The sequence below is a fragment of the Zonotrichia leucophrys genome, unplaced genomic scaffold, assembly GCF_028769735.1.
Source record: "Zonotrichia leucophrys gambelii isolate GWCS_2022_RI unplaced genomic scaffold, RI_Zleu_2.0 Scaffold_117_141768, whole genome shotgun sequence".
In the NCBI taxonomy this organism is placed as follows: domain Eukaryota; kingdom Metazoa; phylum Chordata; class Aves; order Passeriformes; family Passerellidae; genus Zonotrichia; species Zonotrichia leucophrys.
The window spans coordinates 11,476-39,216 of NW_026992322.1; the positions used below are offsets into that span (position 1 = coordinate 11,476).

The following is a 27,741-nucleotide window of genomic DNA, read 5'->3' on the forward strand; positions in this document are numbered from 1 at the left end:
TCACCGCTGGTTCCGGACGTGGCGGGTGACGTAATCCCAAGTGGGGGCTGTGGGGCCGGAGCAGAGCCTGCAGGGGAGGGAATTGGGGCCCCCCAACATTTGGGGGTGACCATAAAATTCATTGGGGGAGCCCAAAATTCAGCCAGGAACCCCCAAATCCACTCAGGATGCCCTAAAAGGGACCCCAAAACCCCTTGAGGAGCCCTCAGTGGGACCCCAAAATCCCTTCAGGACCCCACAAAGGGACCCCAAAATCCCCCCAGGACCCTCCAAGGGGACCCCAAACCCTTCCAGGACCTTCTAAAGGAACCCCAAACCCCCTCAGGACTCTCCAAAGGGACCCCAAAATCCCCCCAGGACCCCCCAGATGTCCTCAGGACCCCCCAAAGGGACCCCAAAACACCCCAGGACCTTTCAAAGGGACCTCAAAATCCCCTCAGGACGCCCTAAAACCACCCCAGGACCCTAGGAGGAGACCCCAAATTCTCCAGGACGCCCCAAAACCTCTCAGGACCCTCCAAGGGGACCCCAAATTACCCAGAACCCTCCAAAGGACACCCAAAATCCCTCCAGGACATCCCAAATCTCCCCAGGACCCTACTAAGGGACCCCCAAATACCTCCAAGGGGACTCCAAAACCTCCCTAGGACTCTCCTAAAGGACCCCAAAAATCTCCCCAGGACTCTCCAAGGGGACCCCAAGTTATCCAGGACCCTCAAAGCAGGCCCAAAACCTCCCCAAGAGCCTCTAAAAGGACCCCAAAACTCTCTCAGGACCCCCCCAAAACCCCCCAGGACCTTCCAAAGGGACCCCAAACCGCCTCAGGACCCCACAAAGGGACCCCAAAACCGCCCCAAGACCTTTCAAAGGGACCCCAAAACCCCCCAGTAGCCCCCAAACCCACACAGAACCCTCCAAGGGGACCCCAAACCCCCTCAGCTCCCCCCCAGATTCCCGCTCTCCGCTCACGGAGCCCTCGGGGGGTTCCCACCCCCGGCTCCCCGACACCCCTCAGCCCCTCCCCGCCTCAGGGGGAGCCCCACGAGGGTCCCCGGGTGGTCCCGACCTGCGGAGGGCGGCAGCTCCATCTCCTCCCGGAGCCAGCGCTCCAGAGCCTCGGCCATCATGGCCGGGAGGCGCTGAGGGGAGCGAAAAAGCGCGGGAAAAGCGCCGCGGGGCAGCACGGGAGTTGTAGTGCGGGAGGGGCGGGGCCTGCAATGATGGGCTATGGGAGGCGCGGGGCATGATGGGAGTTGTAGGCGCGGCTGTAATGAGTCTCTATGGGGCGCGGGTGGTGATGGGAGTTGTATGCGCATTTGTAATGGTGCTCCATGGGTTATAATGCTTCTCTATGGGGCGCAGGGGCTGACGGGAGTTGTATGCGCGTTTGTAATGGGGTTCTATGGGTTATAATGATTCTCTATGGGGCGCGGGGAATGATGGGAGTTGTATGCGCGTTTGTAATGGGGCTCTATGGGTTATAATGATTCTCTATGGGGCGCGGGGGCTGATGGGAGTTGTATGCGCGTTTGTAATGGGGTTCTATGGGTTATAATGATTCTCTATGGGGCGCGGGGGCTGATGGGAGTTGTATGCGCGTTTGTAATGGGGCTCCATGGGTTATAATGATTCTCTATGGGGCGCGGGGGCTGATGGGAGTTGTATGCGCGTTTGTAATGGGGCTCTATGGGTTATAATGATTCTCTATGGGGCGCGGGGCTGACGGGAGTTGTATGCACGTTTGTAATGGGGCTCTCTGGGTTATCATGATTCTTTATGGGGCGCAGGGGCTGATGGGAGTTGTATGCGCGTTTGTAATGGGGCTCTATGGGTTATAATGATGCTCTATGGAACGCGGGGGCTGACGGGAGTTGTATGCGCGTTTGTAATGGGGCTCTATGGGTTATAATGATTCTCTATGGGGCGCGGGGGCTGATGGGAGTTGTATGCGCGTTTGTAATGGGGCTCTATGGGTTATAATGATGCTCTATGGGGCGCGGGGGCTGATGGGAGTTGTATGCGCGTTTCTAATGGGGCCAAAAATGGCCGCCACCATCTCCTTGACTACCAGGCCCTAATGGTCGCCATCATCTCCCCATGGCCACCACCAACCTCTTGACCACTTCCATGTCCCCATGGCCACCACCAGCCCAGCCCCACCTTGGTGGGCAGCAGGATGCACTCGCTGGGCCATCTGTGCCGGGGACAACGGGGGGACACTGTGGCCACCAGCGTGGATGATAGCAGGACCATTGGAGCCGCCATTTGTTTTTCAAATTGTAAAAGTTTAATAGTAATAAAACGGTTATAAAAACAGTAATATAATTAGAGTCATAAAAAAATTTGGGCAATTAGGATTTAGGACAATATAAGACAATAAAAACAAAGAGTTAGGGACGGTTTGGGTACCTTTTTCTGACGAAGTGAAGGGAGACGACCCATCTTAATTGATCAGCGTCGAACTCCGATTTATTGATTCAATCAGTCACCTTTTATAACAGTGTTAATTAAGCTCATACATATTGCAAAACCCGAGCTCATCGTAGGTCACAGATTTAAACATTAATCCCTCCTTTTGTTTTCAATACCTGTGGTTTGTTATTGAAACCAAGATTTGTGTTCTCACCCTGATATGAACAGTTCTCAAAACTTACTTTTACTTTCCCATACTTTATCCAAGGACAAGGTATTTACTTGTTATTGAAGACAGGCTTGAGAACTTCTGCTGTTTGCATAAACGTGCCTGAGAATCTTGTTGTTTACAGAAACAGGCTTTGAGAATTTGCTCCTCACGGCTGCCTTTTGCTTTTCCATCCGCTGTATATTTTCATGGCCTTTTTTCAATGCCCATTGGCACATTGGGTACCTGCCAGACACATACAGACTGTTTTATTTTCTTCAAGGCTTAAACAGTTTGTTGTTTTTACAAATAAGTTGCAATGTGTAACCTATAAACGTGTGGCATATTTACCTGAGCTCTCCCCTAGCAGTTCCTGGATATAAATGCTGCAGCTATAATGCAAATTAAAATTTATAGAAAAGAAAGGGTGAGATTGTTGGTGTCACCTTGCCAGCCCTGGGCTCAGTGACGAGGGCTTTGGCCAATTTGATCTCTCACAAGCCTGCAGGCATCTCAGCGGCCCAGGACCCAAAGGGGTGTGGAGTTCAAAGCAATGAGAGCATCCAGACCAGGCCTTTCAATTGCTCTGTGGAAAGGAGGGAGTGGAAAATAAATAATAAAAATAAAAATAAAATAATAAAAATAAAAATATAAAAATAAAAAATAAAAATAAAAATAAAAATAAATTAAAAATAAAAATAAAAATAAAAATAAAAATAAAAATAAAAAAATAAATTTAAAAATCTCTCTTCCCGCACGAACACCGGGGTGAGTGGTCTCCATCTCCTGTGCCCCTCACCCCCCACATGTGACCTAGCACAGAGGCAGATCCAGCTCTGGATCTCCTCCATGCCGGTGAATCCTGGTGTGCGATCCACGCTGGAATCTCACGGATCCTCTCATTCTGCAGAAACAGGCGGAGAAACCAAATTGCTTGAGCACAGGTACAGAGGGGAATCCGTGCGGGATTCCAGAAGGGATCCAGGGCAGGATTCCAGAGCAGGGCATGATTCCAGATCAGGATCAGGTAGAATTCCAAAGTGTATCTGGGCTGGACTCCAGAGCAGGATCAGCTGGGATGGATGGATGGATGATGGATGGATGGATGGATGGATGATGGATGGATGGATGGATGGATGGATGGATGGATGATGGATGGATGGATGGATGGATGGATGATGGATGATGGATGGATGGATGGATGGATGGATGGATGGATGGGGCAGCACTGGAGTGGGATTCCAGAACAGGATTGAGGGGATTCCAGAGCAGGATCAGGTGGGATGGATGGATGGATGGATGATGGATGGATGGATGATGGATGGATGGATGGATGGATGGATGGATGGATGGATGGGTGGATGGATGGATGGATGGATGGATGGATGGATGATGGATGGATGGATGGATGGATGGATGATGGATGGATGGATGGATGGATGGATGGATGGATGGATGGATGGATGATGGATGATGGATGGATGGATGGATGATGGATGGATGGATGGATGGATGATGGATGGATGGATGGATGGGGCAGCATTGGAGTGGGATTCCAGAACAGGACTGAGGGGATTCCAAAACAGATCAGGTGGTGTTGGTGGAGCAGGATTGGGGTACAAGGGATGCAGTAGGATCTGGTGGGATCCTTGCTCTCTGTGGGCTCTTCAGCCAGATCCAACCCATGGGATGGGGACAGAGACAGGGTGACACCAACTCTTACTCTCATCACCAGCTGAATGATCCATGGTGCAGGTCCAACCCCTTCCCTCTCCCTGCAGAACGCCACAAATTGCTGGCAGAGCTCATCCTGCCGCTCCCACTCATCACACAGCAGCCCTTCCCAACAGACTGACTTCCTGTTTTCCCATGTTTTAAACACAAGAATTACAGTTGCTCAAAATGTTTTATTTCTCATGTAAAAATACCCTGGTTTGGGTGATAAATCCCAGTTCCCTCCTCCAGTGCCCAGCACTTCCTCTCAGGGAATGAGGAATAGAAAAGGGGACATCGGGAACTGGGATGAAGACATGGGGGACGGGGACACTGGGAAAGGACTGGGGACACCAGGAGCTGGGAGTGGGCACAGCAGGAGTGAGATGAGGACGTGACCCCCATGCCCAGATCCATTCCTTGGGACTGATTTCCCACCCTGTGCCCCATGTCCAGGAGCAGACACGGGGACCAGGGATCATGGATGGATACAGGGGATACACACACATCCAGGGAATGGGCGGGCCTGGGGGACACAGTGGGGAGGACATGGGGGACACGGTGGGGACATGGGGGACACAGCGGGGACATGGGGGACACGGTGGGGACATGGGGGACACAGTGGGGAGGACATGGGGGACACAGCGGGGACATGGGGGACACAGTGGGGACATGGGGGACACAGTGGGGAGGACATGGGGGACACAGGGGGGGCATGGGGGACACGGTGGGGGCATGGGGGACACGGTGGGGACATGGGGGACACAGTGGGGACATGGGGGACACGGTGGGGGCATGGGGGACACAGTGGGGACATGGGGGACACAGTGGGGACATGGGGGGACACAGTGGGGACATGGGGGACACAGTGGGGACATGGGGGACACGGTGGGGACATGGGGGACACAGTGGGGAGGACATGGGGGACACGGTGGGGACATGGGGGACACAGTGGGGACATGGGGGACACGGTGGGGACATGGGGGACACAGGGAGTTGGGATCCTGAGGATGTGGGGATGAGGGATTCACAGGACACAGACACAGCCAGGGAATGGGCGGGCCTGGGGGACACAGTGGGGGCCTGGGGGACACGGTGGGGGCCTGGGGGACACAGTGGGGGCCTGGGGACACAGTGGGGACATGGGGGACACGGTGGGGGCCTGGGGGACACGGTGGGGGCCTGGGGGACACAGTGGGGACATGGGGGACACAGTGGGGACATGGGGGACACGGTGGGGACATGGGGGACACGGTGGGGACATGGGGGACACAGCGGGGACATGGGGGACACGGTGGGGGCATGGGGGACACGGTGGGGACATGGGGGACACGGTGGGGGCATGGGGGACACAGTGGGGAGGACATGGGGGACACGGGGAGTTGGGATCCTAAGGATGCGGGGATGAGGGATTCACAGGACACAGACACAGCCAGGGAATGGGCGGGCCTGGGGGACACGGTGGGGACATGGGGGACACAGTGGGGACATGGGGGACACAGGGGGGACATGGGGGACACGGTGGGGACATGGGGGACACGGTGGGGACATGGGGGACACGGTGGGGACATGGGGGACACGGTGGGGACATGGGGGACACGGGGAGTTGGGATCCTGAGGATGTGGGGATGAGGGATTCACAGGACACCGTGACTGGGGACACCGGGAGCTGGGAGTGGGCACAGCGGGAGTGAGATGAGGACGTGACCCCCATGCCCAGATCCATTCCTGGGGATTGATTTCCCACCCTGTGTCCCACGTCCAGGAGAAGACACGGGGACCAGGGATCATGGATGGATACAGGGGACACAGACACAGCCAGGGAATGGGCGGGCCTGGGGGACACAGTGGGGACATGGGGGACACGGTGGGGACATGGGGGACACGGTGGGGACATGGGGGACACAGTGGGGACATGGGGGACACAGGGGGGACATGGGGGACACGGTGGGGACATGGGGGACACGGTGGGGACATGGGGGACACAGTGGGGGCATGGGGGACACGGGGGGGACATGGGGGACACAGGGGGGACATGGGGGACACAGCGGGGACATGGGGGACACGGTGGGGGCATGGGGGACACAGTGGGGACATGGGGGACACAGTGGGGGCCTGGGGGACACAGTGGGGGCATGGGGGACACGGTGGGGACATGGGGGACACGGTGGGGACATGGGGGACACAGTGGGGACATGGGGGACACGGTGGGGACATGGGGGACACGGTGGGGAGGGACATGGGGGACACAGTGGGGGCCTGGGGGACACAGTGGGGGCATGGGGGACACAGTGGGGACATGGGGGACACGGTGGGGACATGGGGGACACAGTGGGGACATGGGGGACACGGTGGGGGTCTCGGGGACACAGCGGGGACATGGGGGACACGGTGGGGACATGGGGGACACAGTGGGGACATGGGGGACACAGTGGGGAGGACATGGGGGACACAGGGAGTTGGGATCCTGAGGATGTGGGGAGAAGGGATTCACAGGACACTGTGACTGGGGACACCGGGAGCTGGCTGGGGACACAAACACCGGGAATGGGGACAGTGGGGCTGATTCCCCTTCATTCCCTGCCAGATGCAGCCCCCTGCTCGCTGCCCGTCCCGGGGCCCTCGGGCTGCCCGGTGCTGCCTCCTCCAAGGAGCAGGCGGCTGTAGGCGCCGCCGCGTTCCCGCAGCTCTGCTGGTGTTCCCGTCTCCATCACAGCCCCGCGCTCCAGCAGCACCACGCGATCGGCCCCGTCCAGCACCCGCGGCCGGTGGGACACGACCAGCACGGTCTGGGCCAGCCCAGTGCGCACCCAGCGCTGTGCCTGCGGCCAGAGAACGCTCATCCCAACCCATCCAGCTCAGAGAACGCTCATCCCAACCCATCCAGCTCAGAGAACGCTCATCCCAAACCATCCAGCTCAGAGAACGCTCATCCCAACCCATCCAGCTCAGAGAACTCTCATCCCAACCCATCCAGCTCAGAGAACGCTCATCCCAACCCATCCAGCTCAGAGAACGCTCATCCCAACCCATCCAGCTCATCCCAACCCATCCAGCTCAGAGAACGCTCATCCCAACCCATCCAGCTCAGAGAACGCTCATCCCAAACCATCCAGCTCATCCCAACCCATCCAGCTCAGAGAACTCTCATCCCAACCCATCCACCATCCCATCCATCCCATCCCATCCCATCCCATCCCATCCCATCCCATCCCATCCATCCAAATCATCCAGCTCAGAGAACGCTCATCCCAACCCATCCAGCTCATCCAACTCAGAGAACGCTCATCCCAACCCATCCAGCTCATCCCAACCCATCCAGCTCATCCCAACCCATCCAGCTCAGAGAACGCTCATCCCAACCCATCCAGCTCATCCCATCCCATCCAGCTCAGAGAACTCCCATCCCATCCCATCCCATCCCATCCCATCCCATCCCATCCCATCCCATCCCATCCCATCCCATCCAGCTCAGAGAACGCTCATCCCAACCCATCCAGCTCATCCCAACCCATCCAGCTCATCCCAACCCATCCAGCTCAGTCCTACCCTGTCCCACCTGATCCCACCCAGTCCCGACCAACCAACCCCACCCCACTCTCAGTCCCACCCTAACCCCATCATCCTGTTCTCACCATGCCACCTCCCCGTTCTCCACCCCATCCCCTCGCCCACTCTGCCATCCTGCCCACACCATCCCCATGCCCTCTGTCCCATCCCATCCTCCTCCCACCACCCCAACCCTTCCCATTGCATTCCATCCCTCTGTGCTCATCCCAGCATTCCCATCCCCTCCATTCCCATCCCACCCTATCCCATCTCCTTGTCTCCATCCTTTCATTCCACTTTCCTGCCATCCTACACCCCTGGTCTTCACCATTCCCACCCTACTATCCTGTCCTATTTCTCCAACCCTTACCCACACCACCCCATCCAATCCCTGTCATCATCACATCATTCCCACTCCATGCCAATCATTATCCCTTATTCCCACCACCCCATCTCTCCATCCCATCCCAGCCATCCCATCACACCCCATTTTCACCAGCTGCACCCCTACCCAGACCAACCCCATTGCATTCCATCCCTCTGTGCTCATCCCAGCATTCCCATCCCCTCCATTCCCATCCCATCCCACCCTATCCCATCTCCTTGTCTCCATCCTTTCATTCCACTTTCCTGCCATCCTACACCCCTGGTCTCTATCCCACCCTACTATCCTGTCCTATTTCTCCAACCCCTTACCCACACCACCCCATCCAATCCCTGTCATCATCACATCATTCCCACTCCATGCCAATCATTATCCCTTATTCCCACCACCCCATCCCATTCCAGCCATCCCAGCCGTCCCATCGCACCCCATTTTCACCAACTGCACCCCTACCCAGACCAACCCCATTGCATTCCATCCCTCTGTGCTCATCCCAGCATTCCCATCCCCTCCATTCCCACCCCATCCCACCCTATCCCATCTCCTTGTCTCCATCCTTTCATTCCACTTTCCTGCCATCCTACACCCCTGCTGTCCATCCCATCCTCACCATTCCCACCCTACTATCCTGTCCTATTTCTCCACCTCGTTGACCCACACCACCCCATCCAATCCCGGTCTTCCATCACATCATTCCCACTCCATGCCAATCATTATCCCTTATTCCCACCACCCCATCCCATTCCAGCCATCCCAGCCATCCCATCACACCCCATTTTCACCAACTGCACCCCTACCCAGACCAACCCCCTCCACCCCACCCCACTCACCGCTCCATCATCTCCATCATCCAGCGCCTCGTCCAGGATGAGCACGGCCGGACGCCGGAGCAGAGCCCGGGCCAGGGCCACGCGGCGCCGCTCCCCGGCCGCCAGCCGCCCGCCGCGCTCCCCCACCTCTGCGGGAGCGACCACGGGGGATCAGTGGGGTGCAGCCCTGCAGTGCTCCCCTCTTCTCCCACTCCCCGGGCAACCCCAACCCTGTGTGAGCAATCCCATGGGATCAGTGGGGCGCAGCCCTGCAGTGCTCCCCTCTGCTCCCACCCCCCGGGCAACCCCATTTCTAGGGGGAGAAACCCCATGGGATCAGTGGGGCCTGACCTGGGTGAGCAATCCCATGGGATCAGTGGGGTCTGACCCGGGTGAGCAATCCCATGGGATCAGTGGGGTCTGACCTGTGTGAGCAATCCCATGGGATCAGTGGGGTCTGACCTGTGTGAGCAATCCCATGGGATCAGTGGGGTCTGACCTGTGTGAGCAATCCCATGGGATCAGTGGGGTCTGAGCAATCCCATGGGATCAGTGGGATCTGACCTGTGTGAGCAATCCCATGGGATCAGTGGGGTCTGACCTGTGTGAGCAATCCCATGGGATCAGTGGGGTCTGAGCAATCCCATGGGATCAGTGGGGTCTGACCCAGGTGAGCAATCCCATGGGATCAGTGGGATCTGAGCAATCCCATGGGATCAGTGGGGTCTGAGCTGTGTGAGCAATCCCATGGGATCAGTGGGGTCTGAGCAATCCCATGGGATCAGTGGGGTCTGACCCAGGTGAGCAATCCCATGGGATCAGTGGGATCTGAGCAATCCCATGGGATCAGTGGGGTCTGACCCAGGTGAGCAATCCCATGGGATCAGTGGGGTCTGAGCAATCCCATGGGATCAGTGGGATCTGACCTGTGTGAGCAATCCCATGGGATCAGTGGGATCTGACCCAGGTGAGCAATCCCATGGGATCAGTGGGGTCTGAGCAATCCCATGGGATCAGTGGGATCTGAGCAATCCCATGGGATCAGTGGGATGTGAACAGCATGGTGAGCAATCCCATGGGATCAGTGGGATCTGAGCAATCCCATGGGATCATGGGATCAGACCCAGGTGAGCAATCCCATGGGATCAGTGGGATCTGAGCAATCCCATGGGATCAGTGGGATCTGAGCAATCCCATGGGATCAGTGGGATCTGACCCAGGTGAGCAATCCCATGGGATCAGTGGGATCTGAGCAATCCCATGGGATCAGTGGGATGTGAACAGCATGGTGAGCAATCCCATGGGATCAGTGGGATCTGAGCAATCCCATGGGATCAGTGGGGTCTGACCCAGGTGAGCAATCCCATGGGATCAGTGGGGTCTGACCCAGGTGAGCAATCCCATGGGATCAGACCCAGGTGAGCAATCCCATGGGATCAGTGGGATCTGAGCTGTGTGAGCAATCCCATGGGATCAGTGGGGTCTGACCCAGGTGAGCAATCCCATGGGATCAGTGGGGTCTGAGCAATCCCATGGGATCAGTGGGGTCTGACCTGTGTGAGCAATCCCATGGGATCAGTGGGGTCTGACCTGTGTGAGCAATCCCATGGGATCAGTGGGATCTGACCTGCATGGTGAGCAATCCCATGGGATCAGTGGGATGTTACCTGTGTGAGCAATCCCATGGGATCAGTGGGATCTGACCTGTGTGAGCAATCCCATGGGATCAGTGGGGTCTGAGCAATCCCATGGGATCAGTGGGATGTTACCTGTGTGAGCAATCCCATGGGATCAGTGGGATCTGACCTGTGTGGTGAGCAATCCCATGGGATCAGTGGGATCTGAGCATGGTGAGCAATCCCATGGGATCAGTGGGGTCTGAGCAATCCCATGGGATCAGTGGGATCAGACCTGTGTGAGCAATCCCATGGGATCAGTGGGATCTGAGCCGGGTGAGCAATCCCATGGGATCAGTGGGATCTGAGCTGTGTGAGCAATCCCATGGGATCAGTGGGATCTGAGCAATCCCATGGGATCAGTGGGATCTGAGCAATCCCATGGGATCAGTGGGATCTGAGCAATCCCATGGGATCAGTGGGGTCTGACCTGCATGGTGAGCAATCCCATGGGATCAGTGGGGTCTGACCCAGGTGAGCAATCCCATGGGATCAGTGGGATCTGAGCTGTGTGAGCAATCCCATGGGATCAGTGGGATCAGAACCAAGTGAGCAATCCCATGGGATCAGTGGGATCTGAGCAATCCCATGGGATCAGTGGGGTCTGACCTGCATGGTGAGCAATCCCATGGGATCAGTGGGGTCTGAGCAATCCCATGGGATCAGTGGGGTCTGAGCAATCCCATGGGATCAGTGGGATCAGAGCTGTCTGAGCAATCCCATGGGATCAGTGGGGTCTGAGCAATCCCATGGGATCAGTGGGATGTGACCTCAGGGATCCCCCCACACCCCACCATGTGCCACCCACCCCGCTCTCCCATGGCTGCCCGAGGATCCTGGGATCAGGGGGATGTTCCCCAGGGGTGCCCCATCCATCCCCCTGGCTCTCACCCGTGTCCCAGCCCTGCTCCAGCCCCTGGATGAGCTCCATGGCTCCAGCAGCAGTGGCGGCCTCCCGCAGCTCCGACTCTCCGCAGTGCTCCAGCCCCAGCAGGACGTTCTCACGGATCGTTCCAGAAAACAGGACGGGATCCTGCTCCACCAGCACCACCTGCCCCAGCACCAAGCCCTGTGATGCTCTCTTGGCTCCTGGTGTCCCCACCCCTGTTCCATGACCCCATCCCACCTTGGTGTCCCCATAGTGTCCATCCCTGATCCCATTCTCCCCATCTGTGTCCCCAGTGTCCCCATCCCTGACTTCCCACTTTTCCCATCCCCATTCCTGTCATCCCCATCCCATTTCCCAATGTTCCTATCCCATTTCTTGTTGTCCCCATCCTATTCCTGATGTCCCCATCCTCTTCCCAGTATCCCCATTTCTGCTCCCATGCTCCTGTGGTCCCAGTTCCATTTCATTGTTTGTTGCAGACATCTTTTATGGAAAATCCTTTCCTTAGGATTTTTCCTCCTGAGAAGCTGAGAGGCCTCAGGAACAAAATGTAAACATTGATTATCTGCTGCTGTGGAATGCAACAGGGGCATCTGTGATTGGCCCGTGTTGGTTGTTTGTAATTAATGGCCAATCACAGCCCAGCTGGCTCAGACAGAGAACCCCGAGCCACAAATCTTTGTTATCATTCTTTCCCATTCTACTCTTAGCCAGCCTTCGGATGAAATCCCTTCTTCTATTCTTTTAGTATTGTTTTAATATAACATATATCATATATATAATTTATTATTTTATGATATTATTTATATCATAAAATAATAAATCAAGCCTTCTGAAGCATGGAGTCAAATCCTTGTCTCTTCCCTCATCCAAAAACCCCTGTGAACACCATCACAATTGTCCCCAGACCCCTGTCCCCATTTTCCCCATTCCATGCCCAGCGTTCCCAGTGTCCCAGTTCCATTTCAGTGTCCCCAGACCCCTGTCCCCATTTTCCCCATTCCACGCCCAGCGTTCCCAGTGTCTCTGCTGTCCCATGGTCCCAGTTCCATTTCAGTGTCCCCATTTTCCCCATTCCACGCCCAGCGTTCCCAGTGTCCCAGTTCCATTTCAGTGTCCCCATCCCTGTCCCCATTTTCCCCATTCCACGCCCAGCGTTCCCAGTGCTGTCCCACGGTCCCAGTTCCATTTCAGTGTCCCCATTTTCCCCATTCCTGCCCAGCATTCCCAGTGTCCCAGTTCCATTTCAGTGTCCCCATTTTCCCCATTCCACACCCAGTGTTCCCAGTGCTGTCCCACGGTCCCAGTTCCATTTCAGTGTCCCCATCCCTGTCCCCATTTTCCCCATTCCTGCCCAGCATTCCCAGTGTCCCAGTTCCATTTCAGTGTCCCCATTTTCCCCATTCCACGCCCAGCATTCCCAGTGCTGTCCCATGGTCCCAGTTCCATTTCAGTGTCCCCATTTTCCCCATTCCATGCCCAGTGTTCCCAGTGCTATCCCAGTGTCCCAGTTCCATTTCAGTGTCCCCATTTTCCCCATTCCACGCCCAGCATTCCCAGTGTCCCAGTTCCATTTCAGTGTCCCCATTTTCCCCATTCCACGCCCAGCATTCCCAGTGTCCCAGTTCCATTTCAGTGTCCCCATTTTCCCCATTGCATCCCAGCATTCCCAGCATTCCCAGTGCTGTCCCACGGTCCCAGTTCCATTTCAGTGTCCCCATTTTCCCCATTCCATGCCCAGCATTCCCAGTGCTGTCCCACGGTCCCAGTTCCATTTCAGTGTCCCCATTTTCCCCATTCCACGCCCAGCATTCCCAGTGTCCCAGTTCCATTTCAGTGTCCCCATTTTCCCCATTCCATGCCCAGCGTTCCCAGTGTTCCCAGTGCTGTCCCACGGTCCCAGTTCCATTTCAGTGTCCCCATTTTCCCCATTCTGCTCAGCGTTCCCGGTGTTCCCAGTGCTGTCCCACGGTCCCAGTTCCATTTCAGTGTCCCCATTTTCCCCATTCCATGCCCAGCGTTCCCAGTGTCCCAGTTCCATTTCAGTGTCCCCATCACTGTCCCCATTTTCCCCATTCCATGCCCAGCGTTCCCAGTGTTCCCAGTGCTGTCCCACAGTCCCAGTTCCATTTCAGTGTCCCCATTTTCCCCATTCCATTCCCAGCGTTCCCAGTGCTGTCCCACGGTCCCAGTTCCATTTCAGTGTCCCCATTTTCCCCATTCCATGCCCAGCGTTCCCAGTGTCTCTGCTGTCCCATGGTCCCAGTTCCATTTCAGTGTCCCCAGGCCCCTGTCCCCATTTTCCCCATTCCATGCCCAGCATTCCCAGTGTCCCAGTTCCATTTCAGTGTCCCCATTTTCCCCATTCCACACCCAGCATTCCCAGTGTCCCAGTTCCATTTCAGTGTCCCCATTTTCCCCATTCCACGCCCAGCGTTCCCAGTGTCTCTGCTGTCCCACCTTGCGGTGCAGGTACTGGTGTTCATACTCTGGCAGCGGGATCCCGTCCAGCAGCACCGTCCCGCTGCCCGGATCCCGCAGCCGCTCCAGCAGCGCCACGGCCGTGCTCTTCCCGCTGCCATTGGGCCCCGCCAGCGCCGTCACCTCCCCGGAGCGCACCTCGAAGCTCACGTCCTGTGGGATGGGGACAGGTGTGAGAGTCTGTCTGAAATATTCCTCATCTGCCTCACCATCGTCATTGGGGGACCACTGAAGAACAGAGCCCACTTGGTAGTGGAGCCCTGGGAAATGTTAAAGACGGTCTTTGGAAATGTCAGGCTTTGTGTTCTCTGCGTAAGCAGTATGATAAAAGGTGTACTTGTTAGATGTGATGATTGTTTGGTAATTAAATATAATAATATTTACATTTATAATAATATATTTATAATAATATAAATATTTATAATATAAATATTCATAATATAAATATTTATAATATAAATATTTATAATATAAATATTTATAATAATATTTATAATAATATAAAAATAATATAATTATTACATAATCATAAGAAGAATAATGAGAAACTATGTTGGAAATTTATTTGGTAATTAAATATAATTATTGCATAGTCATAAGAAGAATCATGAGAAACTATGTTGGAAATTTATTTGGTAATTAAATATAATTATTGCATAATCATAAGAAGAATCATGAGAAACTATGTTGGAAATTTATTTGGTAATTAAATATAATTATTGCATAATCATAAGAAGAATCATGCGAAACTATGTTGGAAATTTATTTGGTAATTAAATATAATTATTGCATAATCATAAGAAGAATCATGAGAAACTATGTTGGAAATTTATTTGGTAATATAACTATTACATAATCATAAGAAGAATAATGAGAAACTATGTTGGAAATTTATTTGGTAATTAAATATAATTATTGCATAGTCATAAGAAGAATCATGAGAAACTATGCTGGAAATTTATTTGGTAATTAAATATAATTATTACATTATGTTGGAAATTTATTTGGTAATTAAATATAATTATTACATAGTCATAAAAAGAATAATGAGAAACTATGTTGGAAATTTATTTGGTAATTAAATATAATTATTGCATAATCATAAGAAGAATCATGAGAAACTATGTTGGAAATTCATTTGGTAATTAAATATAATTATTGCATAGTCATAAGAAGAATCATGAGAAACTATGCGGAAATTTATTTGGTAACTAAATATAATTATTACATAGTCATAAGAAGAATCATGAGAAACTATGTCGGAAATTTATTTGGTAATTAAATATAATTATTGCATAGTCATAAGAAGAATCATGAGAAACTATGTTGGAAATTTATTTGGTAATTAAATATAATTATTGCATAGTCATAAGAAGAATCATGAGAAACTATGTTGGAAATTTATTTGGTAATTAAATATAATTATTACACAGTCATAAAAAGAATCATGAGAAACTCTGTTGGAAATTTATTTGGTAATTAAATATAACTATTGCATAGTCATAAGAAAAATAATGAGAAACTATGTTGGAAATTTATTTGGTAATTAAATATAATTATTGCATAGTCATAAGAAGAATCATGAGAAACGATGTTGGAAATTTATTTGGTAATTAAATATAACTATTGCATAGTCATAAGAAGAATCATGAGAAACTATGTCGGAAATTTAAGGGGGCTATATTTTGCTGAAATCTGTGCACGCAATAGAACAATATAAGTTTAATAATTAACATGGAAGTTATATAACGACAGGGCAAAAAACACGTTCATCTCAAATGCGTGGCCGGAATCAGATTTGGGAAAGTGCAAATGGCAGGACCCCTTTGAGGGGCTTTGGGATCTGATTTGAAGGATTTGGACATAACAGGACCCCTTTGAGGGGCTTTGGGATCTGATTTGGAGGCTTTTTGGACATAACAGGACCCCTTTGAGGGGCTTTGGGATCCGATTTGTGGGTTTGGACCCCTTTGAGGGGCTTTGGGATCTGATTTGTGGGGTTTGGACATAACAGGACCCCTTTGAGGGGCTTTGGGATCCGATTTGTGGGTTTGGACCCCTTTGAGGGGCTTTGGGATCTGATTTGGAGGGTTTGGATATAACAGGACCCCTTTGAGGGGATTTGGGATCCAATGTGGAGGGTTTGGATATAACAGGACCCCTTTGAGGGGATTTGGGATCCGATTTGTGGGTTTGGACCCCTTTGAGGGGCTTTGGGATCCGATTTGTGGGTTTGGACATAACAGGACCCCTTTGAGGGGCTTTGGGATCCGATTTGTGGGTTTGGACATGGCAGGACCCCTTTGAGGGGCTTTGGGATCCGATTTGTGGGTTTGGACCCCTTTGAGGGGCTTTGGGATCTGATTTGGAGGGTTTGGACATAACAGGACCCCCTCGTGGGGCTTTGGGATCTGATTTGGAGGGTTTGGACATGGCAGGACCCCCTTGTGGGGCTTTGGGATCCAATTTGTGGGTTTGGACATGGCAGGACCCCTTTGAGGGGCTTTGGGATCTGATTTGTGGGTTTGGACCCCTTTGAGGGGCTTTGGGATCTGATTTGGGGGGTTTGGACATGGCAGGACCCCTTTGAGGGGCTTTGGGATCTGATTTGGAGGGTTTGGACATAACAGGACCCCTTTGAGGGGCTTTGGGATCCGATTTGGGGGGTTTGGACATGGCAGGACCCCCTTGAGGGGCTTTGGGATCCAATTTTGGGCTCAATCCACAATTTTGAGAATGGCCAGGATCCGATTTGAGGGGCTTTGGGATCCTTTGGACATAACAGGACCCCTTTGAGGGGCTTTGGGATCTGATTTGTGGGTTTGGACATAACAGGACCCCTTTGAGGGGCTTTGGGATCTGATTTGGAGGGTTTGGACATGGCAGGACCCCTTTGAGGAGCTTTGGGTGGTGGTGCCCTGCAGAAAACTCCTCTCACCCATTTGCAACCGCCGTGCCAGACGGACTGAGAGGCGAGAAGCCTCTCCATCAAAGACCGAGACCTGAAACCCCTCTGTGAAAAGGCCCCCAAGGACTGGGACTGAGACCCCCAATCCGGGGTAGGCAAGCTGACCACAGCGAGATGGACGTTGCAGGTGCGAGCAGTGGAAGGAGAAGACAATGGCTCCCGCCCACTGCTGAGAACGTGGACTGTGCGTGTCCTTCTCTAAATACCATTTTTTCCCCCCAAAATTACAACAGACTGCCTTGGATTCGGTTTCAAGCTTTACCCATTCCCCCATCATAAAAAAGAGTGTAAGAGTTTGGATGAACTGCGACCCTGAGATCTCCCTGGATGTGACCTGGTGAACTCCATTGGGTGGACATTGAAGGACTTTGTCGTTTCTACGTTTGGTAGCTCTGTACCTTCCTTTCTCTTCCTCCCCCGTTTTCCCTTTTCCCCAATTCCTCTCTAAGGCATTTTGTTGTGGTTATTCAATAAAGGTACATTTATTCTGATTATCACTGCAACCCCCCTGTGCCGTGTTGGTGTTTTTTGCACCCTGAGATCAACCCATGAACCACCACGAAACCCGACTGTGACAGCGGGTGATGCCAAAATTCCCACCCCTGGGAAACCCCACCTGCCCCCAGACCCACCTTCAGCACAGGGCGCTCTGGATTCCCGGGATATGCGAAGGAGACCTTCTGAAAAGTGACGTGGCCCTGAAGCCCGGGGGGCGCCCGCGTCCCCCCGACATTCCCTGCGGGTTTCCGATCCAGGTATTCCCAGATCCTCTGTCCAGCAGCTGCGTTGGTCAGGAGCTCGTTGAAGCCGTAGAGCAGCACCTGGGGAGAAGGGAGGGGGTGGCACCGGGATGGACAGAAGCACGGTCGGATGGACAAACACGTGCATTCCATGGGATCACCTGGATATGGCTGCCAACTCTGTCCTGGTACAGCAGGAAGGTGACGAGGACCCCAGGAGTGATGGATCCGTCACGGAGCTGCTGGTGGCTCCTGAAGAGCACCATGACCCGGATGGCCAGTTTGATCACCTGTAGGTGGGACAGGGACGCTGCTGCCCCCAACCCACTCCTGGTGCCCCCAACCCACTCCTGGTGCCCCCAGCCCATTCCTGGTGTCCCCATTCCATCTGGCCCCAATCCACTCCTGGTGTCCCCAATCCATCTGTCCCCATCCCACTCCTGGTGTTCCCAGCCCATTCCTGATGTCCCCAGTCCATCTACCCCCATTCCAGCCCACTCCTGGTGTCCCCATTCCATCTGTCCCCAACCCACTCCTGCTGCCCCCAGCCCACTCCTGGTGGCCCCATTCCATCTGCCCCCATTCCTACTCACTCCTGGTGGCCCCAGCCCACTCTTGGTGTCCCCATTCCATCTGCTCCCATTCCAACCCACGTCTGGTGTCCCCAATCCATCTGTCCCCATCCCACTCCTGCTGCCCCCAGCCCACTCCTGGTGGCCCCATTCCATCTGACCCCATTCCAACCCATTTCTGGTACCCTCATTCCATCTGCTCCCATTCCAACCAATTCCTGGTGTCCCCATTCCATCTGTCCCCAACCCACTCCTGATGTCCCCATCCCACTCCTGGTGGCCCCATTCCATCTGTCCCCATTCCAACCCATTTCTGGTGTCCCTATTCCATCTGTCTCCAACCCTCTCCTGATGTCCCCAACCCTCTCCTGGTGTCCCCAACCCACTCCTGGTGTCCCCATTCCATCTGCCCCCAATCCAACCCACTCCTGGTGTCCCCATTCCATCTGCCCCCAACCCACTCCTGGTGTCCCCATTCCATCTGCCCCCATTCCAACCCACTCCTGGTGTCCCCATTCCATCTGTCCCCAACCCTCTCCTGATGTCCCCAACCCACTCCTGGTGGCCCCATTCCATCTGACCCCATTCCAACCCATTTCTGGTGACCCCATTCCATCTGTCCCCAACCCTCTCCTGGTGTCCCCAACCCACTCCTGGTGGCCCCATTCCATCTGTCCCCATTCCAACCCATTTCTGGTGTCCCCATTCCATCTGCCCCCATTCCAATCCATTCCTGGTGTCCCCATTCCATCTGTCCCCAGCCCACTCCTGGTGTCCCCATTCCATCTGTCCCCAGCCCTTTCCTGGTGGCCCCATTCCATCTGTCCCCATTCCAACCCATTTCTGGTGTCCCCATACCATCTGTCCCCAACCCTCTCCTGATGTCCCCAACCCACTCCTGGTGGCCCCATTCCATCTGACCCCAGCCCACTCCTGATGTCCCCAGTCCATCTGTCCTCATCCCACTCCTGATGTCCCCAACCCACTCCTGGTGTCCCCATTCTGCCTGTCCCCAATCCAACCCACTCCTGGTGTCCCCAATCCACTCCTGGTGTCCCCATTCCATCTGCTCCCATTCCAACCCACTCCTGGTGTCCCCATTCCATCTGTCCCCAACCCTCTCCTGATGTCCCCATCCCACTCCTGGTGTCCCCAATCCATCTGACCCCATTCCTACTCACTCCTGATGTCCCCAACCCATTTCTGGTGCCCCCATTCCATCTGCTCCCATTCCAACCCATTTCTGGTGTCCCCATTCCATCTGTCCCCAACCCTCTCCTGATGTCCCCAGCCCACTCCTGGTGTCCCCATTCCATCTGTCCCCATTCCAACCCATTTCTGGTGCCCCCATTCCATCTGTCCCCAACCCTCTCCTGATGTCCCCAACCCACTCCTGGTGGCCCCATTCCATCTGACCCCAACCCTCTCCTCAGGCCCCCATTCCACCTGCCCCCAACCCACTCCTTTATCTCTGTGTCTTTATCTCTGTGTCTTTATCTCTGTGTCTTTATCTCCGTTCCTGCTGTCCTCATTCCAGTTCTGGTGTCCCCCTCTCACTCCTGATGTCCCTATTCCCGATCCTGATGTGTCACAGACATATTTTCTGAAAGATCTTTTCACCAGGATTTTTCTCCTGAGAAGCTGAGAGGCCTCAGAAATGAAATGTAAACAATAATGATCTGCTTGCTGTGGAATGAAGCAGCTGCATCTTTGATTGGTCTCGTGTGGTTGTTTTTAATTGAAGACCAATCACAGCCCAGCTGTGTCGGACTCTCTGGTCAGTCACAAGATTTTATTATTCAGTCCTTTCTAGCTTTCTAATGTCTCTTTTTCTTTAGTACGGCTTTAGTATATAATTTTCTTTTAATAGAATATATATCACAAAATAATAAATCAGCCTTTCATTCCTTTCTAGCTTTCTAATGTCTCCTTTCTCTTTCTTTAGTATAGTTTATCATTTTCTTTTAATATAATATATATAATAAAATAATAAATCAGCCTTCTGAAACATGGAGTCAAGATTTTCGTCTCTTCCCTCATCCTGGGGACCCGCAAACACCACAACACCGATGTTCCCAACCTTCATCCCAGCGTCCCCATCCTGTTTCCAATGTCACCATTCCCATTCCTGCCGTGCCTGTTCCTGACCCCAGTGTCCCTGTTCTGTTGTCCCCATTCCTGGTGTCCCCATTCCCAGTGTCCCTGTTCTGTTGTCCCCATTCCTGGTGTCCCCATGCTGCTCTGAGTGTCCCCATCTCAGCCGGTTTCCCATTCCTGGTCCCAGTGTCCCCATTCCCAGTGTCCCCATTCCCAGTGTCCCCATTCCCAGTGTCCCCATTCCCAGTGTCCCCATTCCCAGTGTCCCCATTCCTGGTGTCCCCATCCCTGATCCTGGCATCCCCATTCCCAGTGTCCCCATTCCCAGTACCCCCATTCCCAGTACCCCCATTCCCAGTGTCCCCATTCCCAGTGTCCCCATTCCCAGTACCCCCATTCCCAGTGTCCCCATTCCCAGTGTCCCCATTCCCAGTGTCCCTGTTCTGATGTCCCCATTCCTGGTGTCCCCATGCTGCTCTGAGTGTCCCCATCTCAGCCGCTGGTTTCCCATTCCTGGTCCCAGTGTCCTCATTCCCAGTGTCCCCATTCCCAGTGTCCCCATTCCCAGTGTCCCCATTCCCAGTGTCCTCATTCCCAGTACCCCCATTCCCAGTGTCCCCATTCCCAGTGTCCCCATTCCCAGCATCCCCATCCCTGATCCCGGCATCCCCATTCCCTGCTGTTCCCATTCCCAGTCCCCCCTGACCCTGTAGACGAGGACGAAGATTGCCAGCTCCAGCTCTATCTGCTCCTTCAGCCTCAGCTCCTTGGCCAGGTTACATCTGTGCTGCTCCTCCTCCTCCTCCTCTGCCGAAAAGGTTCGGATGGTCTCGATGGCGGCAACAGATTCCTGCACCCCGGCGGCCGTGCGGGCGGATGCTTCCAGCATGGATCGCTGAAGGGCCTGTGGCAGCAACGGGAATCTCCAGCTTTCCCAGGTCACCTTCCTGGCCCACCATCCACATCCCATCCCACCACACCCACTGCGTCCCCACTCTTGCATTCCCGCCATCCCACGCCCTTCTCTCTCACCCTCGCCATTCCCATCCATTCTCCCAGTCCTAATCCCACCATCCCCATCCCCACGGTCTCATCCCATCCCCACCATCCCACCTTATCTCGTCCTTCTCTTCTCATCCACACCATTCCCATCTCGACCATTTTGTTCTATCCTCATGTCAGCACTCCCACCATCCCACTCCCCTGGTCTTTATCCCCTTTCATCCCACCATTTATCATCCTCCTTTCCATTCTCCATCCCATCCCCATCATCCCATTCCCCTCGTCTTCATCCCCTTTCATCCCACCATTTCCACCTCCATCATCCTCCTTTCCATTCTCTATCCCATCCCATGCCATCCCATGCCATCCCATTGATCCCATCCCATTGATCCCATCCCATTGATCCCATCCCATCCCATTGATCCCAGTGATCCCATCCCATTGATCCCATCGATTCCATCCCATCCCATTGATCCCATTGATCCCATTGATCCCATCAATTCCATCCCATCCCACTGATCCCATTGATCCCATCGATCCCAGTGATCCCATCCCATTGATCCCATCGATTCCCTCCCATCGATTCCATCCCATCCCATCCCACCCCATCCCATCCCACGGATCCCAGTGATCCCATCCCATTGATCCCATCGATTCCATCCCATCCCATTGATCCCATTGATCCCACTGATCCCATTGATTCCATCCCATCCCATTAATCCCATTGATCCCATTGATCCCATTGATCCCATCCCATCCCATTGATCCCATTGATCCCATTGATCCCATTGATCCCATCCCATCCCATTGATCCCATTGATCCCATCGATCCCAGTGATCCCATCAATTCCATCCTATCCCATTAATCCCATTGATCCCATTGACCCCCATTGATCCCATTGATCCCATCCCATCCCATCCCATCCCTCTAGCCCCCATCCCATCCCATTGATCCCATAGATCCCACTGATCCCATCCCATTGATCCCATCGATCCCAGTGATCCCATCCCATTGATCCCATCAATTCCATCCTATCCCATTGATCCCATTGATCCCACTGATCCCATCAATTCCATCCTATCCCATTAATCCCATTGATCCCATCGATCCCATTCCATCCCATCCCATCCCATCCCCTCCCATCACATCCCATCCCATCCCATTGATCCCACTGATCCCATCCCATCCCATCCCATTGATCCCATCCCATCCCATGCCATCCCATCGATCCCATGCCATTGATCCCATCGATCCCATCCCATCCCATCCCCACCATCCCATCCCCCCAGCCCCCATCCCATGCCATTGATCCCATTGATCCCATCCCATCCCATCCCCACCATCCCATCCCCCCAGCCCCCATCCCAGCTCCACCATTCCCACCCCCTTTTCCCACCTCTGTCCCCGTCCCACTCCTGACCTGTTTGCGGGTGCTCTGGATGCGGCGCGTGGCGATGCCGAGGGGCACCTCCAGCAGTGCCAGCAGTGCCAGCCCCGGCGCCAGCCCCACCATGAACGCCCCCACCACCAGGGCCATCACCAGGCTCCGCAGCAGCTGGTTGGCTCCAGCCGGCACCGCCCTGCACACCCGCGGCACCTCCACGGAAAACTGAGCCAGGAGCTCCGCTGCAGGGTGGGAGAAGAGGTTTGGGATCGTGGTGGGTGAGACCATGATCCCATCCCGGATGATCCCATTCGGGATGGGAATGATGGGATGGGGAGCAGCGGGATGGGGTGATGGGAATGGGTGTGGAGATGGTCAGGGTGGAATGGGGTGGGACAGGGGAGATGGGATGGTGGGATGGGGTGATGGGAATGGGTGTGGAGATGGTCAGGGTGGAATGGGATGGGACAGGGAGATGGGATGGTGGGAATGGAGATGGTGGGATGGGATGGTGGGAATGGGTGTGGAGATGGTCAGGGTGGAATGGGATGGGACAGGGAGATGGGATGGTGGGAATGGGTATGGAGATGGTCAGGGTGGAATGGAATGGGACAGGGAGATGGGATGGTGGGAATGGAGATGGTGGGATGGGGTGATGGGAATGGGTATGGAGATGGTCAAGGTGGAATGGGATGGGACAGGGGAGATGGGGTGATGGGAATGGAGATGGTGGGATGGGATGGTGGGAATGAATATGGAGATGGTCAAGGTGGAATGGGACAGGGGAGATGAGATGATGGCAATGGCTGTGGAGACGGTCAGGGTGGAATGGGGTGGGACAGGGGAGATGGGATGGTGGGAATGGAGATGGTGGGAATGGGTGTGGAGATGGTCCAGGTGGAATGGGATGGGACAGGGAGATGGGATGGTGGGAATGGAGATGGTGGGATGGGGTGATGGGAATGGGTGTGGAGATGGTCCAGGTGGAATGGGGTGGGACAGGGAGATGGGATGGTGGGAATGGAGATGGTGGGATGGGATGGTGGGAATGAGTATGGAGATGGTCAGGGTGGAATAGGGTGGGACAGGGAGATGGGATGGTGGGAATGAGTATGGTCAGGGTGGAATGGGATGGGACAGGGAGATGGGATGGTGGGAATGGAGATGGTGGGATGGGATGGTGGGAATGAGTATGGAGATGGTCAGGGTGGAATGGAATGGGACAGGGGAGATGGGGTGATGGGAATGGAGATGGTGGGATGGGATGGTGGGAATGGGTGTGGAGATGGTCATGGTGGAATGGGGTGGGACAGGGGAGATGGGATGGTGGGAATGGAGATGGTGGGATGGGATGGTGGGAATGAGTATGGAGATGGTCAGGGTGGAATGGGGTGGGACAGGGAGATGGGATGGTGGGAATGGAGATGGTGGGAATGGGTGTGGAGATGGTCATGGTGGAATGGGGTGGGACAGGGGAGATGAGATGATGGCAATGGCTGTGGAGATGGTCAGGGTGGAATGGGATGGGACAGGGAGATGGGATGGTGGGAATGGGTGTGGAGATGGTCAGGGTGGAATGGGGTGGGACAGGGAGATGAGATGGGATGGTGGGAATGGGTGTGGAGATGGTCAGGGTGGAATGGGATGGGAGAGGGAGATGGATGGTGGGAATGGAGATGGTGGGATGGGATGGTGGGAACGGATATGGAGACGGTCAGGGTGGAATGGGGTGGGACAGGGAGATGGGATGGTGGGAATGGAGATGGTGGGAATGGGATCAATAGGATATGATCAGTGGGATGGGATGGGATGGGATGGGATGGGATGGGATGGGATCAATGGGATGGGATGGGATGGGATGGGATGGGATGGGATGGGATGGGATGGGATGGGATGGGATGGGATGGGATGGGATGGGATGGGATGGGGGGAATGGGATGGGATGGGATGGGATGGGATGGGATCAATGGGATGGGATGAATGGGATGGGATGGGATGGGATGGGATGGGATGGGATGGGATGGGATGGGATGGGATGGGATGGGATGGTGGGGATGGGACTGGGGTGACAGACTAGCTGGGATGGGATGGAACAGGTGGGATGGGTCGGGTGGGATGGGGCTGGGCCGTGCCCCGTTACCTGCTGGTGTTCCCTGGAAGAAGTCCAGGTCTTGGTGCACCAGGTGGGAAAAGAGCCGCAGGCTCAGGCTCTGACGGAGACGCGCCATCAACAGCATGAAGAGAGACCCCCGGCAGCCAGAAAACAGCACACTGTGGGGACACAGGGACACGGTGACATCGGGGACGGTGGGGACACGGGGCCAGGCCCGGGGAACGCTGCCACCCACCTTGTGGCTCCAGCAGCCGCCACCATCCCGACAGCTCCAGCGGTGACTCCGTCCCCGCTCCCGATGGCATCCAGCACCTTCCCGGTGGCGTAGGGCCCCGCCATCTCCCCTGGGTGTCACCGAGGCTGCGTCACCACGGGTGTGACCACTGACACAGGGGGACCCTGATTTGTGGGGGGCAGGATCCGGTCTGGGGAGCGGGGATCTAATTTTGGAAAGGCGGGACACGATTTGGGCAGGAGACAATTTAGAGAGGTCAGGACCCAATTTTGGGGTTTAGCGACAAATTTAGGGGTTTTACACCCAATTTAGGGTGTCAGTACCAATTTTGGGGGGGTTCAGCACACAATTTTATGGGTCAGAACCTAAACACAGAAGATCAGGACCTTAAGATCCCAGGTCTTAGAGGTCAACATCCATTTTTGGGCATCAGAGCCTAAGTTTGAGGATCAGCACCCAATTTTGGGGGTCCAACAGTCAAGTTTGCAGGGTCAGAACCCAATTTGGAAAGTCAGCACCTCATTTTGGCAGGGTCAGCACCCAACGGAAGGGGTCAACTCGCAATTCAGGACGGTCACCACTCAATTTTAGGGTGGTCGTAGCCTATTTAGGGGCTCAGCACTTCATTTTTAGGCACCAGCACCCAATTTTGGGGAGGTGTCCCAAGTTGGGGGGGGTTCCCAATTTGGGGCTGCAGAGCCCAAATTTGGGGTGCCAGCGCCTGTCACCACATGTCAACGTCCCAGGGTGATGCTAGGATGCTTGTATCCCCATTTATCTCTTCTGTTTATGCTGGATATTATGTTATAGTATGGATATTATCAATATTGGCTCTGAAAAGCAAAGTTTTGTTTTGGTTTTGTTATCAGCCTGGCAGGACACAGAGACGGGGCAGTCCATGGTGCTGCTTCTGCTTTTTGCTTTGCTCCTGTTTCTGCTTTTTGCTTCTGCTCATTAGTTAGTTTAGCCAAGCATTTTGTGTGCTGGGGGGTGCTGTGCCTGTTCAATAAACAGGTTCTTTCCACTTCTCTCCAAGGAATCCTTCCCGAACTGGTTTGGGGAGAGACCATGTGGGTTTGCTTTCTGGAGGGGCCCCCTTTGGAGGTTTTCTCCCAAATTTGCCCAAAACCAGGACAAATTTTGGTGCTCAACGTGGGGCTTGAACCCCTGACCCTGAGATTAGGCTCTCACGCTCTACTGACTGAGCAGCCATTTGTGGTGAGGGGCCGTGTGGGTTTGCTTTGCCCCCTTTGGAGATTTTCTCCCAAATTTGCCCAAAAAGAGGACAAATTTTGGCGCCCAACGTGGGGCTTGAACCCCTGACCCTGATGTGTCACGCCCTACTGACTGAGCAGCCATTTGTGGGGAGGGGCCGTGTGGGTTTGCTTTGCCCCCTTTGGAGGTTTTCTCCCAAATTTGCCCAAAACCAGGACAAATTTTGGTGCTCAACATGGGGCTTGAACCCCTGACCCTGAGATTGAGCGTCTCACGCTCTACTGACTGAGCAGCCATTTGTGGGGAGGGACCATGTGGGTTTGCTTTGCCCCCTTTGGAGGTTTTCTCCCAAATTTGCCCAAAACCAGGACAAATTTTGGCGCCCAACGTGGGGCTTGAACCCCTGACCCTGAGATTGAGCGTCTCACGCTCTACTGACTGAGCAGCCATTTGTGGCGATGGACCATCTGGGTTTTCTTTCTGGAGGGGCCCCCTTTGGAGATTTTCTCCCAAATTTGCCCAAAAAGAGGACAAATTTTGGCGCCCAACGTGGGGCTTGAACCCCTGACCCTGAGATTGAGCGTCTCATGCTCTACTGACTGAGCAGCCATTTGTGGGGAGGGGCCGTGTGGGTTTGCTTTGCCCCTTTTGGAGGTTTTCTCCCAAATTTGCCCTAAACCAAGACAGTCACCCACCAACGACGGCCAGCACGAGGCAGAGGACAGCAGCTCCAAGGACGTTCCTCTGCTCCCAGGTCAGTGCCAGAGCGCGCCGGACGCTGCCGGGAGCCTTGGGGACGCCTCCGGGGGTCTCGGGGACGCTGCCGGGAGCCTTGGGGACACCTCCGGGGGTCTCGGCGACGCTGCCGGGGGCCGGGGGCGCGGCCCAGGCCAGCACGGCCAGGGCGGCAGCGGCGTGGGTGACCCCGAGCCAGGCGGGCGCCGCGGCCGCCAACAGCCCCGGGCCGGCGCCGGGCGGCCCCAGGAGGCTCCGGAAGGTTCCGAACACCGCGGGGGTGGCGGCGGCCGTGACGGCGGCCGCGGTGGCTCCGGAGGGACGGCGAGGGAACGGCAGCCGGGTGGCCGCGGCCAGGACGGGCAAGCGCAGGGCGGCCTCGAGCCACACGCCCAGCGCGCCCAGCGGCGCCAGCAGCGGCACCAGCGGCACCAGTAACACCAGTGCCAGGGCGTCGGCCACCAGCAGCACACCGGGCAGGAGAGCGGCGGGCGGCAGCGCCATGGCGGGACCGGTACGGACAGTGCTCCTGTGGGGCTCCTGGGGAATGAGCAACA

At 54.7% G+C, this 27,741-nt stretch overlaps 2 protein-coding genes across 2 annotated transcripts; both read right to left on the bottom strand.

The window, feature by feature from the left end:
• LOC135460884 (uncharacterized) lies at positions 1–6,383 on the bottom strand (the record flags this gene model as incomplete). The annotated part of the gene is made up of 4 exons (XM_064737850.1): positions 1–47; positions 1,067–1,139; positions 4,841–5,011; positions 6,330–6,383. Coding segments are annotated over 4 exons (345 nt in total), but the record flags the coding sequence as incomplete, so codon positions are not given.
• On the bottom strand, positions 4,520–27,741 carry LOC135460885 (antigen peptide transporter 2-like). The gene is made up of 12 exons (XM_064737851.1): positions 27,145–27,741; positions 25,235–25,343; positions 25,027–25,157; positions 22,923–23,128; positions 21,206–21,403; positions 17,992–18,120; positions 17,723–17,911; positions 14,102–14,275; positions 11,644–11,803; positions 9,098–9,225; positions 6,753–7,155; positions 4,520–4,859 (listed from the first exon to the last, which is right to left on the bottom strand). The coding sequence occupies exons 1-11, from the start codon at positions 27,686–27,688 to the stop codon at positions 6,907–6,909; spliced, it is 2,217 nt and encodes a 738-aa protein (XP_064593921.1). The 5' UTR covers positions 27,689–27,741; the 3' UTR covers positions 4,520–4,859; positions 6,753–6,906.